General features: G+C 38.7%; 1 protein-coding gene across 2 annotated transcripts in view; it reads right to left on the reverse strand.

The window, feature by feature from the left end:
• Positions 1 to 15,430, reverse strand: part of Ctnnal1 (catenin alpha like 1) — a 64,127-nt gene that overhangs the window by 40,113 nt on the left and 8,584 nt on the right. For both annotated transcript variants that reach the window (XM_058581617.1, XM_046451288.2), the window contains exons 2-3: positions 7,813 to 8,002; positions 1,496 to 1,683 (exon numbers count right to left, since the gene is read on the reverse strand). In XM_058581617.1, coding sequence (XP_058437600.1) covers positions 1,496 to 1,683; positions 7,813 to 8,002 — 378 coding nt within the window. The remainder of the gene's footprint in view (positions 1 to 1,495; positions 1,684 to 7,812; positions 8,003 to 15,430) is intronic.

Raw genomic sequence — 15,430 nt, forward strand, 5'->3', positions numbered from 1 at the left:
AACAAATGGGTCTGCCTGATTGTGTAACTTCAGCTCCAAAACTGTGAGCTAAGTAAACCTCTTCTCTTTATAAAGTACCAAGCCTCAGATATTTTATTATAGTGACAGAAAATGGACTAATACAGTAATCAAATCTGAGAACTAAGAATGTAGTGAAGTTAAAAGACAACACAGAAGCTGTATGGTTCACTGAACCAGAACTGGAGGAATCCCAATCATGTCAGTAAAATGGAAGGAAGGTCATCAGCAGAATGAGGAATAGAAAAAGAAGTTCAGGATTTATGAGCAGGAAAACAGTTTAGATCAGTCAAGAATTAACAATGTTAAATAAATTCATTGCCTAGAACCTTCAGAGATCAGGAGTGAATACAGACATGTGAATCTATAGGAGAGCCACAGATAATGTATTTTCTTGGTGTAAGAAATGATGTAAATAGATGTGAAACATATTTTCAAATATATTTCTTTAAAATAACAGCACTGAGTTAGCTTTAGTCAGACCTAGAGAGGTTAAGAAAACACAGATATCCTGTGTTTACTTATTTTTAATGAGAATATGATGGATATTTGTCATGTTAAGCTGCCCTAGCAGCTCAGGAAGCACAGGAAACTAATAGAGATAAGGAAGATTTCCACACCAAGCAGAGCCTCTATCTTTCAAAGAGAAGACAGTTGATTCTGTTCCTCTAGCACTCCTTGATCCACCTCTCCAATTTCTTATTCTCTTTAAAGTTATACTTTCTAATTTACTCAATACTCATCAGGTGGTTTTGTCTTCAGACTGTACTGGGACAGTCCCTTCCCTGGCTGACTGCCCTCCTTCTTGGCTAGGGAACCATCCAGGGAAAGAAATTATCATACATGCCCCAGGTTCCTAGATGACCAAGAAGCATAACCATTATCTAAGACACTGGAAGAGTTTAGTAATTATTCAGGAATGTTTAGGGATGCTACACACAGAAAATTTTATTACTGTAGATAATTATAGTCTCGGATGATTTAATTTTGTCTTAAGCTTATAAATTGTTACATTCTGACTTAGAAAAAACATACTAAAAATTCAGCATTTTTACCAACTAGGTTTCTACTACATTTAATCCTCAGCAAGCAGACAATGATTTTCAGAGAAGAAACTATATTTGCATTCAAAAGTTTAGGCCTTGCCCACACATTACTTAGAAATGACAGGCAAGGACAGAAGAAACAGGGCTGGGGTTGTGGCTCAGTAGTCAAGCACTTGCCTAGCATTCATGAGGCAGTGGTTCGAACCCCAGCACCACATAAAAATAAACAAATAAAATAAAGGTATTGTGTCCATCTACAATTAAAAAAAAAGAAATTTATTAAAAAAAAGGGACAGAAGAAACACTACTCTTAAACTATACACAATCAGTACTACTAAAGGTTATTATAGAAAAGTACTGCCAAATCATATGTAATTAACCCAGAGAAACACTTTTAAACAAAAGTATTGCAATATCAGAAAAGCAATTACCTTATTTCTCGATGTTATTATCTGTTTGATAACTACTCGGTCTGCCAGCAGCAACACTTTTGTTACAGAAGAGAGAAGTAATCTTGCTGCCTTTATAACTCCTGTTTTGTCTGTAAAAATCATGATCTGGCCTTCAGATTCTGGATGATTCAAGGTGGTCACATCTGTAAGCGCTGCAATTGTTTCTCCTAAGAAAAGTGGGGGAGGAGTTACATTGGGAACGAGACACTTAAGTAAAAATCCAAACTGTTTTCTGATCTTGGATATCACGCACGACAGAGGAAAAGCTGACTCTGCAGCATTAGTTCAAGAACAAGAAATGGTTTCTCCTTGATGACTGGAGAAATTATCAAATGAAGCTTTCTAATAACAAAATAACAGCACACTCTTTAGAACTGTGACAAACTCAACTGACAAACTCTTGCTTCCACCCCATTTACAAAACAGAATTTTTGTTTCTAGTAGTATGACCAACTCTACAATCTAACAGCCTCCTTCTCTGCAAGATAGTAAAATAAGTCAAATGAGATAAAAACCAAAGAACCTAAATCCAGAATAGAAAGCAGAAGCTTGGCCTGAAGTTGCTTAGGTTTGTACAGTCATCCAAGGAGAGCAGAATGACAAGGCTTTGGGCCCCAAGGGTTGATATCGTAAATGTCTGCTCATCAGCCTGGACTTGGGGTGGGGAAAGCAAACAAAGAAAAAAACCTCCCCTTCCGCTCTCCCCATAAGACTTCAAGTCCTGGGCTGACTCTCTCTCTCAGGCTTTCAGGTGGAGTTCACACTTCCTGTAGTGCCCAGTGCACATCACTCTACCAAAAAGATAAACTTCCAACCCTCTAGAAAAATTCTCTTATAGGCCAGGTGAAGTGACATAATCCTAATAAACAAAATAACAACAACAATTTTGGGAAGCAGGAGGATCCCAAGTTTGAGGCCAGCCTTAGTAACTTAGCAAGGCGCTGACTTGAAAAAAGGCCTAGGGATGAAGGTCAGTAGCAGAGCACACCTGGATTCAATCCCCAATACCAAGGAAAAAGAAAAAGAAAAATTGTATTCATTGGTATCATCAAATATTTGGTTTCTATTTACTTAGTGACACAAGGATTGAAGCCAGGGGGTTCTACCACTGAGCAACCTCCCAGCTCCCACACCATTCATTTTGGTTCTTTCTTTTTTGCTTTTGGTTTTTTGTTTTTCTGAGACAGGATCTCACTAAGTTGCCCAACATGGCCTTGAACTTGCAACCCTCCTACCTCAGCCTTAATCCTCATGCCTCACACTCCTAAGTCACTGGAATGACAGTCATAAGCCACTATGCTTAGCTCTATTTCATTTCTATAAAGCAATATTCATCAAAAACAACACAATTGTTTGTTCTCCTCAAAGACAAAACCTATAGTAACCTCCGATACTCCTTGCTATTAAAGTCAACAAGATTTTTAAAATAATGAATTATCATCTTGTAGTCTTCAAGATAATTTTTAAGTTCTAAATAAACCTGTGTATCTAGTGATTGACTGACTTTCACAAACGCTCTCCGGTCAATTTTACTCCATACATGCAATAACGTCTCAGCCAATAGGCTAAGGATCTTGCAAAAGTACTAGATAGAACCTTAATGGACAGATCACAGGCATAAAACAAAGTCAGTATTTAGAAAGGCTAATCTGGTGGGAGCACATAAAATGGACTGGAAGTGAGAGACTTAATACTAGACTACCACTGTAATCATCGTGGTAAGGACTTTTGAAATGACAGCCACAGGAATAGAAAGAAGATGGTTTGAGAGAGACTGAGAAAAGAAAATATAAAATTAGTACCTGGCCAGTGATAAAAAGGAAAGGAATAGTGAAAATGGCTTCAAGGTTGTGAACCTTAGTCACTTAAAGAAAATCAGAAGGGCATGGAAAGGAGATGATAAATTTAGTTTCAGAAAACAAGAGTTTTAAATGATACAGGAATACACAAAACATAAGCCCCCAAATGCAGACTAGTCAGCAGATTTGAAAGTGACAGTATAATTGCAATAGCTGAAGCTTTACCAACAGATGAAGCCTATGGTAGCCAGTCTCCAACATGGCCCCCGAAGATCCCCAACTACTAGTATTTACATCCTCATGTAGCTCCCTCTCTCATCCAAGCAGGGCTGGTGTAAAAGAAATTATGTCACTTCTGATGTTAGGCTATTAAAAAATTAGAGACAATAATCTTGTTCTCTCTCTGAGGGAAGCCAGCTGTCATATTATAAGCAGCCCTCTCCACAACGACACCTGCACGGTGAGAAACAGGCAGCAAATGCAGCCAATCCACGATCTAGTGAAGGAGCCTGGAAGCAGATCTTGCAGTCTCATGCAACTGTCAGATAACTGAAGCCCAAATGACAACTTCATTGCAACCTGGTAAGACCAGTGACCCAAAACCCCTGCCCCACCAGAAATCCTGGATTCCTGACTCTCAGAAATTGAGGGAGAGCCAGGCTTTGTGGTGCACGCCTATAATCCCAGCAGCTCAAGAGGCTGAAGGGGGATCATGAGTTCAAAGTCAGTCTCAGCAACTAATCAAGGCCCCAAGCAACTCAGCAGAACTGTCTCTAAATAAAATATTAAAAAGGGCTAGGGATGTGGCTCAGTGATTGAGTACCCCTAGGAGGAGAAGAAGGAGGAGGAGGAGGAGGAGGAGGAGGAAAAAGAAGAAGAAAGAAGAAGAAACTGACAGAGATGATACTATTTGCAACTTTATGTTGCTACCTTTGAGCTAATTTGCTTTACAGCAATACAAAGTTTTTATTAAACAGTTTTTATGGCAAAATAAACAAAGCACTTAGAACCAAACCCAAATGAACACAGAAAGGGACAGGAAGAGAAGTATCAGTTTGTATACTACCAGCAATAACTGAAAAAATAAAAACATTTCCTCTGTTTCTCTGGAAAATGTTCATTTATCCTGTTAATCTCAATCACCAAAGATATCATGTAAGCTTACACATATGTATTATTTTAACCCTTCATTTTTTCCAACTGAACCCCAGGTGTTTAACTCGTAAATACATGAGATAGTAACATTTGATCAACTCCCAACACAGTCAGATACTTCCTTAATGTTGTTCAGAGTTCAGAGTAGCCTATTCAGAAATTAGTTCTCTGAAAAAGCACAAAGCTATCTTTCAGGTTCATGGTTGTGTTTTCTTTCACTATGCAACCAGTACTCTGTCTTAAAGTGAAAATCCAAAGCCACTCAAACATTTAAATTAATTGATCCTCCATATTAAATATAAACCTTGCCTGGTAGCCATGGAAAAAGTAAAAATACAATGCAAGAGTTCAACACAGTGAAAGAATAAAAACTAATTAAAATGACACTAATATTTATTGAACATTACTATGTGTCAAATGCATATATGCACTACAGTAAGATAACTCTATAAACAATAATAGCACTATTTTAATATTTTTCCAGTATTGGGGATTGATCGAAGATTCTTATACATGCGAAGCAAGTGTTTTAACACTGAGCTACATCCCTTGTCTTTATTTTACGTTATTTTATTATTTTATGTTATTTTATTATTTTACTTTTTCATTATTTTGAAATAGGATCTTGCTAAATTGTCAAGGCTGTCCTCAAACTTGCAATCCTCCAGCCTCAGACTCCCCAGTAGGTGAAATTATAGGTGCGTAACATCACCCCCTGCTAAAAGTCCCAAATTACAGATGATGACACTAATTAGTAGCTTGTGACTGTGACCCACAATGGGGAGGAGGCATGGGGACAATGGAGGAACTTTGATTGGGCAAAGCGGGGAGGGACGGGGGTAGGAAAGATGGTGGAATGAGGCGAACATCAAGGTACACGTATGACTGCACATGTGATGTAACTCTATATCATGTAAAAACAGAGAAATGAAAAGTTGTGCTCCATTTGTGTCCAATGAATTGAAATATACTCTGCTATCATATGTAACTAATTAAAACAAATAAAACAATCAAAAAAATTAGTAGCTTGCCCAAAGTCTCTCTGCTAGCATTGGGAAGAGTGGGATTAGCACATGGGCAATCTGACACTCAGCTCTCGTGCTCTATCTTACTTTCATTATTCCCCTCAGACGAATGCTGAGTTGTCCAGAGGAGAAAATAGTTCATATGTACTAACTGGGTCAGAAACATTCCAGTGATGTAAGTCTTAAATCTATACACATTAAAAAAAAAAAAAAAGTGGAGGTTCCATTCTCATTCTCTTACTTGAGTGACAAAGTGAGTATGAGAGAAAAGGGTACCTTGAATAAGAAGAGATGATATGTGGCATCCATGACATCTGGTGGCTTCCAAAAGATTCCATCTAAGCAGCTGCCTGAGCTTACAGTACTTGCAGAGAACTATACTCCACCAGAGCTCGTCACCATTTCCTGTCCTCCTTTGTGCTTGCCCTATCCTAAGCACAATGGCACACCACAAAGCCAATAAAGACAGGACTCCGGACACCCTTTCATTAAAGGGCTCCACTCCTGCTTTTATCAATAGTTGTTACAAGAAACAATATGAAGAATGGCTCTGCATTTTCTGTGCATTGTCCCCCGTCTTATGTAATGGCTTTTATAAGTGCCCACATAATAATTTAGTGCCAGGAAAAAACTCTCTCTCTCCTCTCACAAGCTGGTTTGTTTCCTTTTAGCAAACAATAAGAATTATATAACCCTTTGTTTCTCACATTTTTGTTTTGCCTTTCAGGAAGTACAAAGATAAATTTCATGCTTAATTAAAATAATCACGTTTGCCAAAGTTTCTGGTTTTTTTTTTTTTATTATAAGCTATTTCAAATCCTTTTTTAAAGTAGGAAACATAAATTATGAATAGAATAAGTCTCTCTCTCCTGCCTCTCACATAAGACCTATTCTGTAATCCAGCAAATGGCCAGAAGCCGAGAGTCAAACCAGATCTTCCCTTTCCTTTAGTCAAAAATCTGGTTCTACCGATCCAACAACCTTCATGAGTATTTTGTGCCCTCTCCCCGCTCTTTATAACCCTATTAAACTGTCTTGGTCTGGCTGTTTTTATTGTAAAGTTTCCATTTTAATCTCTCTGCTTTCCTTCTCAACCCTCTCTCAATCTGTCCTCATATATGCATCTACCATCAAAAAGATTTCTAACAGTCTCTTTCATCTGGCTCAAAATTCCTCAATGACTCCCTATTACTGAAAGAAGACTATATTACATCATTCATATACCATGTATGAACTGGCCCTCTATATTTACTTAGTCTTATTATACCTTTCCCCTAAAGACCCTCCCAAAATACCTGCTCCTCTCTCAGGGTTGCTCACCTCAGGAACTGTCCATTCACCCAGCTGTCCATACCCCAAACCTTGTAGTATGCACATCTCCTCTTTCTGTCACATTCTATCCAAAACATCAGCAAGTCCTATCTGCTTCACCTGACAACATAGTCAGATGCCTTGCACCACCTCAAATGCTGTCACCTAACCTAGCTCACCATTATCTGTCACCTGGACCACTGCAACAGCCTTCTGACTGACTTCTCTGAGTCTACCATCAGACCCCCTAAAATGTACTCTCTATACCGAACCCACCTTTCAAGATATTTAATATCTTTTTTTTTTTTTTTTTTGTGGTGCAGAGGATTTAACCCAGGACCTTACATGCAGGGCAAGCACTCCACCAACTGAGGTATATCCCCAACCCTATATTTACTCATATTTACAAGCTCCTTGAGGGCAGACTTTTGTACATGGATATACCCCTACAGCCTAGAATAATGCTGGGTTATTGCCAGCACTCAGTAGATAGTTATTGAAAGAATAAAGACATAAATGATAGTTTAACAAAACTGAACTATTTGTAGCCCTCAAAACACCCTGGGTTCTGAAATGCTTCTGGACTACGAGCTATAGAGAACTATAACAATATAAGGTCTGAAGCCATGATGATTTGTCTGCCATAGAGTACGGACACACACTCATGTTGTAACATTTCCTACATGGCAGGAGGTAGGCTACCATGCTCCTTGAGGAAAGAGCCCAGGCCTCACACTTTGCATCTCTCTCATCTCAATGGCTGATGGTGAGGATGACATGTCACCAGTGTGACCAGTGAAAGAGTCCTATGTTTCAGATTTAGAACTTGAGCCAAGAAAAGTTCAATATTCCTGGAAGCTAATCCAGGTCCTCAATGTCCTGGGCGTCTATTATCAGAAGGCCCAAAATCAGTATACATTTTTACTCATAATAAAACAGTAGTCTGTCGTCATATCCAAAGCAATAAAACTGGTATAAATAGACTTCAAAATCAATATTCACATACCTGCTTGTTTAGCTTCAATACAGGCGATACTTATTTCTTCTTTCAAATCCCAGTTTTCATTGGCTATAGCTTCCCCTACTTTAACAAATCTTCCAACTGCCAGGTTGACGGCTTGTCCCACACGCTGAATTGCTTGCAGAGTTTTATCAGACTTTTTGGTGTTATCTTTATGATTAATAAGTGTGGTAATCTAAAAAGATAAATACAACTAGCTTTAATTTTTTTTCATTGAGACATCATATTTGTATTTATTTTTGAGATAGAGCAGAACAATTCAAGACGCAGACATGAAGACCAAACCAGGCTAACAAGCATGTTTACCTCCTCAAACATCATCATTTCTGTGTGACAGGTATGTTGTTAAAAGTTTATGCTTGAGACCAGACTTTTTTCTCTTTGTTCTTTTTAGTTATACATGACAATAGAATGTATTTTGACATATTATACATACATGAAGTATAACTTCCCATTCTTGTGGTTGTACATGATGTGGAGTTACACTGGTGATATATTCACATATGAACACAGGAAAGTTACGTCTGGTTCATTCTACTGTCTTTCCTGTTTCATAACCCTCCCTTCCACCCATCCCCTTTGTCTAAAATCCAAAGTACTTCTATTATTCCCTACAACCCCCCCTCCTCCATTGTGTGTTAGTATTCAAATATCAGAGAGAACATTTAGCCTTTGGTTTTGGGGGATTGGCTTATTTAGCTTAGGAAAATTGTCTCCAGTTCCATCCATTTATGGGTAAATGCCATAATTTCATTCTTCTTTATGGCTGAGTAATATTGCATTGTACATATGTGCCATATTTTCTTTATTCATTCATCTGTTAAAGGGCACCTAGGTTGGTTGCATAACTTAGCTATTGTGAATTGAGCTGCTATAAACATTGATGTGGCCTCGTCACTATAGTATGTTGACTTGAAGTCCTTGGGTATATATCCAGGAGTGGGATAACTGGGTTAAACAGTGGTTCCATTTCAAATTTTTTGAGAAATCTCCATACTGCTTTCCAGAGTGGTTACACCAATTTGTAGTCCCACCACCAATGTATGAGGAGTGTACCTTTTTCCCCACATCCTCACCGACACTTATTGTTATTTGTATTCTTAATAAATGCCATTCTGAATGGAGTGAGATGAAATCTCAATGCAGGTTTAATCTGCATTTCTCTAATTAAACTAGCTTTAATTTTATCTCAACTTTTTTAAGTTGTATCACATAAGAAAATCAAGCACAGCAGTGGACTAGCCCAATAGATTAAATCAATATATTAATTTTAGATATTTCAACCCAGGGACAACCAGCAAAGTATCTTTCGTCATTCCTCAGGACAATACTTCCATTAATTACGATTCCAAGTGCACCTGAGGGCAATTATCTGGGGCACACAGTTCCAGCAGCTCTCCAGATCTTTCAATAAAATCTTAGGCAGGAGAAAAGAAGGAGAGGACTCCTTCACAGAACTCATAGAAAACCAAGTACTTCAGGTCTAGCTTCCTCTGCCACATCCTGAGCCACTGTGAAGGTGAAGCCACCTCTCCACTGCGTTCCACACCATGGCCTACCATGGTACATGGGTTGTACCAAGTGGTACACGTGCCACATATAGTTACAGAATTAATTAAATATTCAGCATGACCAGTGTACTCTATGTTTTGTCCTCTCTCAATTTTATTGTTCCAGTCTCAAAGTAAATTAAATACCAAGGGTTTTAACACTTGGTCTCAGGTCCCAAATTAAAAAAAAAAAAAAAAAAAAAAAGATAAGTTCAGCTCACAGAAACAAACATAATTTGTAAAAAAATATTCAGAAAACTAATACATGAACTATGCTGATGTATGAAAATATTTATTAAAGAACATTGCATGAGGGTTAGGGGTAAAGTTCAGTGGTAGGGTATATACCTAGCATGGATAAGGCCCTGAGTTCCATCCCCAGGTACATGAAAAGAAAGGTACATGAGGAGCTGGGGATGTGGCTCAAGTGGTAGCGTGCTCGCCTGGCATCCGTGCGGCCCGGGTTCGATCCTCAGCACCACGTACAAACAAAGATACAAAGATGTTCTGTCCGCCGATAATTAAAAAATATTTAAAAAAAAAAAAAAAAGAAAGAAAGGTACATGAAAAACATAGATTCTATCTAGTAAATGTATGTGGAATTTAACTTTGAAATTATTTATATAGCACATTAACAAAGACCACAATAGAGAATTAAGAGAAAGGGAATCACTCTTATCCTTTGCGAAACTAGTATGTGCTTGTATGTCAGGTATTAAGAATTTAGAATAGAAAGGCCTCGATTTGAATCTTTTCTCTGCCATTATCAAAATGACCTAGCAAAATATCCTTAATCTCTTTAAATTTCCCCATCTACAATGTTTTGCAACATAGTTTAAATATCTACTAGATGCCCTGAGGGGGCATGGGTAAGACTCATAGGATTCTGCTTCCATTAGATTTACAGTATAGAAGCCCAATAATTCCATCACACAGAATGTATTTGCTGCACACTATCATATGCCAAGTAAAATTTTAGGCAATGATGAACAGTGATGAAGAAAACAGAAGCCATTGCTTTCATGGAATTGGCGTTCTAATGCGGGAGGTGGGGAGATACAATAATTACATAAATAGGTCACCAAAAAATTTAATGCCACCGTGAGGCCCTCAGCAACTCAGTGAGACCCTGTCTCTAGGTAAAATACAAACAAGAACTGGGGATGTGCCTCAGAATGCCCGAGTTCAATCTCCAGTATACCCCACCCCCCAAAAAAATGTATAGAGGAGGTATGTACAGACTTAAGTAGCCCAACTTCAACTTCTGAAAACATATTGCTTTATTTTTAGGAAATGATTTATTTTAATAGAAATCTGTAAAATGAAATAAAAGTTGAAAAAAATAAGCTCATGTTAAATGTTAAACCCTTTAATCCACTAAGACCAAGCTAGTAAATGCAAAGACTAAGAACAGAGAAAGCACAATCATCAGCAGTGAGCCGTAGATTGGTATCCCTTTATTGGAAAGCAAGTTGATGATTTGTGTTAAACATGTTCATAACTCTTCACACAAAAATTCCATTTTGGAAAATATTGACAAATAAAATAATATAAAGTATGGAAATATTAAAACAATGGGAAATGAAAAAACTTTAATGTAAATGCTATGGAAAAATGTTTAAATAGGATAATATGATTTAAAGAATCTGTGTAGCTGCTTGAGATTGTTTGTCTTCCTTCTGTGAGGAAGAGAAATTTAAGCAGAGATTTAAATAGTAGCAAGTAGCCAGGCTGGTGAACACCAGGGAATAAAGCATTCTAGGGAGCAGGAATAGTCAGGGAATAAAGGGTAGGAATGAAGAGCAGGGGCAGGAATGAAGGTCAGAGGTGGTCAAAGCACGCTGAGCAAGGAGGCAAGTGTAAAACCGATGTCCAAGACATGGGATGGTAAGAACTAGCCATGGAAGGCTGGGAATTGGAGTCAAGAATCTGTTTGATTCTATGCATCACAGGAAGCTACTGAAATGTTTTTCAACAGGAAAGTGGTGTGATCTCTGTACTGGTATTAAAATGTCTTCATAAATTCTCTCATACTTCTCCCTTGAAAACGTGGAGCCTCATTTCTCTCCCCTAGAGTGTGGGCTCAACTCAAAGAACAGACCATAATGGAAGCAATGGGGTACTTCTGAGGGAAGGTCACAGAACACATCCCGACTTCCATCTCACCTGCCCACCCTTTAGGATCAATCACAGTAGGAAAAAGAACAACAAAACTGCCGTCTCATGGAGACACTCAAGCAAATCCATGGAGAGCCCCACAAGGTGAGGACTTTGGACAACAGGAAGGAAAGGACTGAGGTCTCCTGCCAACAGCCAGATGAGCAAACGGGGAGCAGATTTCCAGGCTCAGTCAAGCCTCTGAACTGCCACAGGCCCAGCCAAACATCTTTATTGCAGTTTCAGAGCAGACTTGAATCCAGAACCACCAAGTAAATAACTCAGAATTCTTGGCCTACAGCAACTGTAAGATAATTATTATTTTGAGGCATTAAGTTTGGGGGAATTTGTTTCATGTCAATATACAACTAATACAAATTTTGGAACCAGGTTTGGAGTAACGCAAGATAACAAAACCTAAAATGTAAAAGTAGCTTTGAAATTGGGATGTGGAAGTTGAATTGACTTTGAGGAGTGAGTCAAAGCACCAAGTGTCCATGGTGGATGTAGTTCAGTAGTAGAGCACTTGTCTGGCATGCAAGAGGCCCCGGGTTTAATTCTCTGAATAATTTCTTAAAAAGCTAGAAGACTGTTGAAGAAATTTTGTAGAGCACAGTAATTTGTGCTCTACAAATTTGCACATAACAAAATATCTTACACTGGGTAATTTATGAACACCAGAAATTCATTACATAGAGTTTTGGAGGCCAAGAAGTTCAAAATTAGGGCTCCATAAGACTCAGTGTTTGGTAAGGGCCAGCTCTTGGTGGATGGTGTCTTGGCATGGTAGGAGGGGGAAATAGGCTCCTTCGGCCTCTTTTATATTAGTCTCATTCATGACCTAATCACCTCCCAAAAGTTGATAATAGCACCAGGGCAATTAAGTTACAAAATATCAGTTGTGGGAAGAAACCAAATCATTGCAGATGTTATAAGAGAAAGCTTAAAAAAAAGTGAGAAAAATCTCAATAGAAAACAGAGAAAAGGGGATCCTTCTTATGTAGTATGAAAAGAAGAGAGTGTATCTAATGAACTCAGTGATCTAGCTAAGGAGATGTCAAAGAAGACTTGGAAGATGCTACCAGGCTTTTTCCTACTGATTACAGTAAAATCCAAGAGAAGAGAAAAGTTAAAGGAAACATTGTGAAATAAAAGCAAGGGCTGGCTCAGAAGTAGAGCACCCGGCTACCATGTGTGAGGCACCAGGTTCGATCCTCAGAACCTCGTAAAAATAAAATAAAGATACTGGGTCCACCTATAACTAAAAAATAAATATTTTTTAAAAAGCAAGCCAGAGCTTACTCATTTTGAAAATTTATAGCCAAATAGCACACCATGCTAAAATTAAGAAGGGCTTCTAGGCAAAAATCTGTCAAGAAAGCACGATCTAAAGACAAAGGTAAGGGTACAACTATAAATCTTATGCTACAATCTCAGTATGAGCCAAAGAAACAAGTTTCCTAAGACACTTAGAGGTTTTGTTTCTAAGCAGTTCCAGCAGAAGCCCAGTTAGAGAAGAGCTTATCTCAAAGAGATTTGTGGATATGGCTTTTGTCTAATTAATACACTGAGTCCAATATGACTCAGAGACCAACAACATAAATATAATTATGTTGGCAAAAACATCATCAACTTGAATAGAAAAAGACAGATTGATATAAAATGAAAGGAAGCTTTTATACCCCCAAGCTTCCATGAGCAAGCAGCAAGCTGAGAAAACTATCAACTGCAAACAAGGGCTACCTTTCATGAAAGAGGACAATGCCAACAGGATGGCAAAAGGAGAAGGCAATGCCAAAAGTGATGAAACATTATTCTCAGGACTTGAGTCGAAACCAAGGAACTATCAGTCTGTGCCCAGGGGGATTTCAAAATGCTATAAACCAAATAGCACACCAAGCTAAAATTAAGAATGGCTTCTAGGCGAAAATACAATACCTATTCTCTCCACTTCTATTTGCCCTCTAAAAGAGAGAGAGAGAGAGAGAGAGAGAGAGAGAGAGAGAGAGAGAGAGAGAGAGAGAGAGAGAGAGATGTCTATAGTGGTTATCTTATAGCTGGAAGGAGTTACACATAAGGAACAACTACATAAATAAGATGCCTCATCTCACCAAGCACAGTGGTGAGATTACAATGGTGCACACCTATAATCCCAGCAACTCTGGAGGCTGAGGCAGGAGGTTTGCAAGTTCAAAGCCAGACTCAGCAACTTACAAGATGCTGTCTCAAAAAACAAAAAAGGGCTGGGGTGTGGCTTAGTGGTTGACTCTGTGTTCAATCCTCAGTACCAAAGAAAAAAGGAGGAGGAGGAGGAGGAGGAAGAAAAGGAGAGGGGTAAGGAGGAAGAAGGGAAGGGAGGAGCAGAAGAAAGAAAAAGAGAAGCAGCAACAATAGCAGCTATCACCCCTTTGTTTGGGCCAGATCTAGATGCCAATATCCTGGATTTCTAGCTGATGCCATAGCTTTGGGGAGGGCTGGGGCAGGAAGAGGCAGTTAGCAGATGGGATGAAAGTAAATAATGTATAACAGAAGTTGGAGCATGGAACCTCTGAAATATGTCCAGAGTCTCATTCTCCTCTTCCTGACAACAGGCTGAACTTAGCCACTTATTTCTAACTAAAAGAATCAAGCAGAAGTGACAGTGTGCTCCATCCTATGAAGATCAGCCACAAAGTCACCTCAGCTCCCTCTTTGTCTCTAAAGTTATTCCCTCAGGGGAAATTAGTTCCTATGTCATCAATACACTTGACCAGCCTAAGGGAAAGGCTTGTGGTAAGAAACTGAGGCTTCTGCCAATAGCTAGCAAGACTCTGAGACCCCATTTAATAGACACAAGTGATCCAGAACAACCCAAGTAAGCCACTCACACATTCCTAACTCACAGAAACTGAGATAACTGGTTGGTGTTTTAAACCATTATGTTTGGCAGGGGTTGGGGGTACTTTGTTATGCAACAGTTAACAATCAACACAATATCAAATGTAGGTTTTTTTTAATTAATTTATTGGGGGGGGGTGTACCTTGCATTGAACCCAGAGGTATTTAACCACTAAGCCACATGCCCATCCTTTTTATTTTTTTTTTTATTTTTGAGACAGGGACTTGCTAAATTGCTTAAGACCTTGCTAAGTTGCTGAAGCTGGCTTTGAACTTGAAATCTTCCTGCCTCACCCTCCTAAACTGCTGGGATTTAGGCATGCCTCACCACACCCAGCTCGAATGTAAGTGTTTTAAAAGAACTCTCTGGCTCCTAAGATTAGAGTAGTTTGCTAGAGGGGCAAAAGTAGAAGCTAGAAAAACAGTTAGAAAGCTGTTGCAATAGTTCAAGCAAAATATGATGGTGGTGTGAAATAAAGTAACAATAGTCAAGGGGAAGGAAAACTGGTGAACTGGGGAATATCTTGATGGATTCAATTGGTGGTATCGAAGATGACCCTTAAATGTGTGGTATGAGAAACAGACTAGACTAGAGTAACACTAACATCTCTATGTGCCAGGCACATGAAAGTATCTAATTTAACCCTCATAATAATCTTAGGACATAGGTACTGCGTCCTTTATACAAATAAGGAAAGTGATGCTAAAATGTGGTTATTTAAAGTCACACAGTTAATAAGGGATGAAGTTGGGATTTGGGATCAGGTTGACTCCAGAGACTGTACTCTTGAACACACTACCCTGTAAAGTTGCACAATGACTCAATGAAAGGAGTACTATCATTGTCCCCACTTTACAAATGAGGAAACTGGACATCGAGGAGATTAGAAAAGTTAGGAATTGTATACAGATATTCTACTTGCAGAGCCCAGTTTTAACTACTGAGCTACACTCCCTTCTCTGCCTTAATGTTAACAGGATTTAATGCAGTGACGAAAGCACTGTGTGTAACTTACTAC

Source organism: Marmota monax, unplaced genomic scaffold (assembly GCF_021218885.2).
Source record: "Marmota monax isolate L192 unplaced genomic scaffold, Marmota_monax_Labrador192_F-V1.1 WCK01_AAM20220418_F8-fsc00020, whole genome shotgun sequence".
NCBI classification, from domain to species: Eukaryota; Metazoa; Chordata; class Mammalia; order Rodentia; family Sciuridae; genus Marmota; species Marmota monax.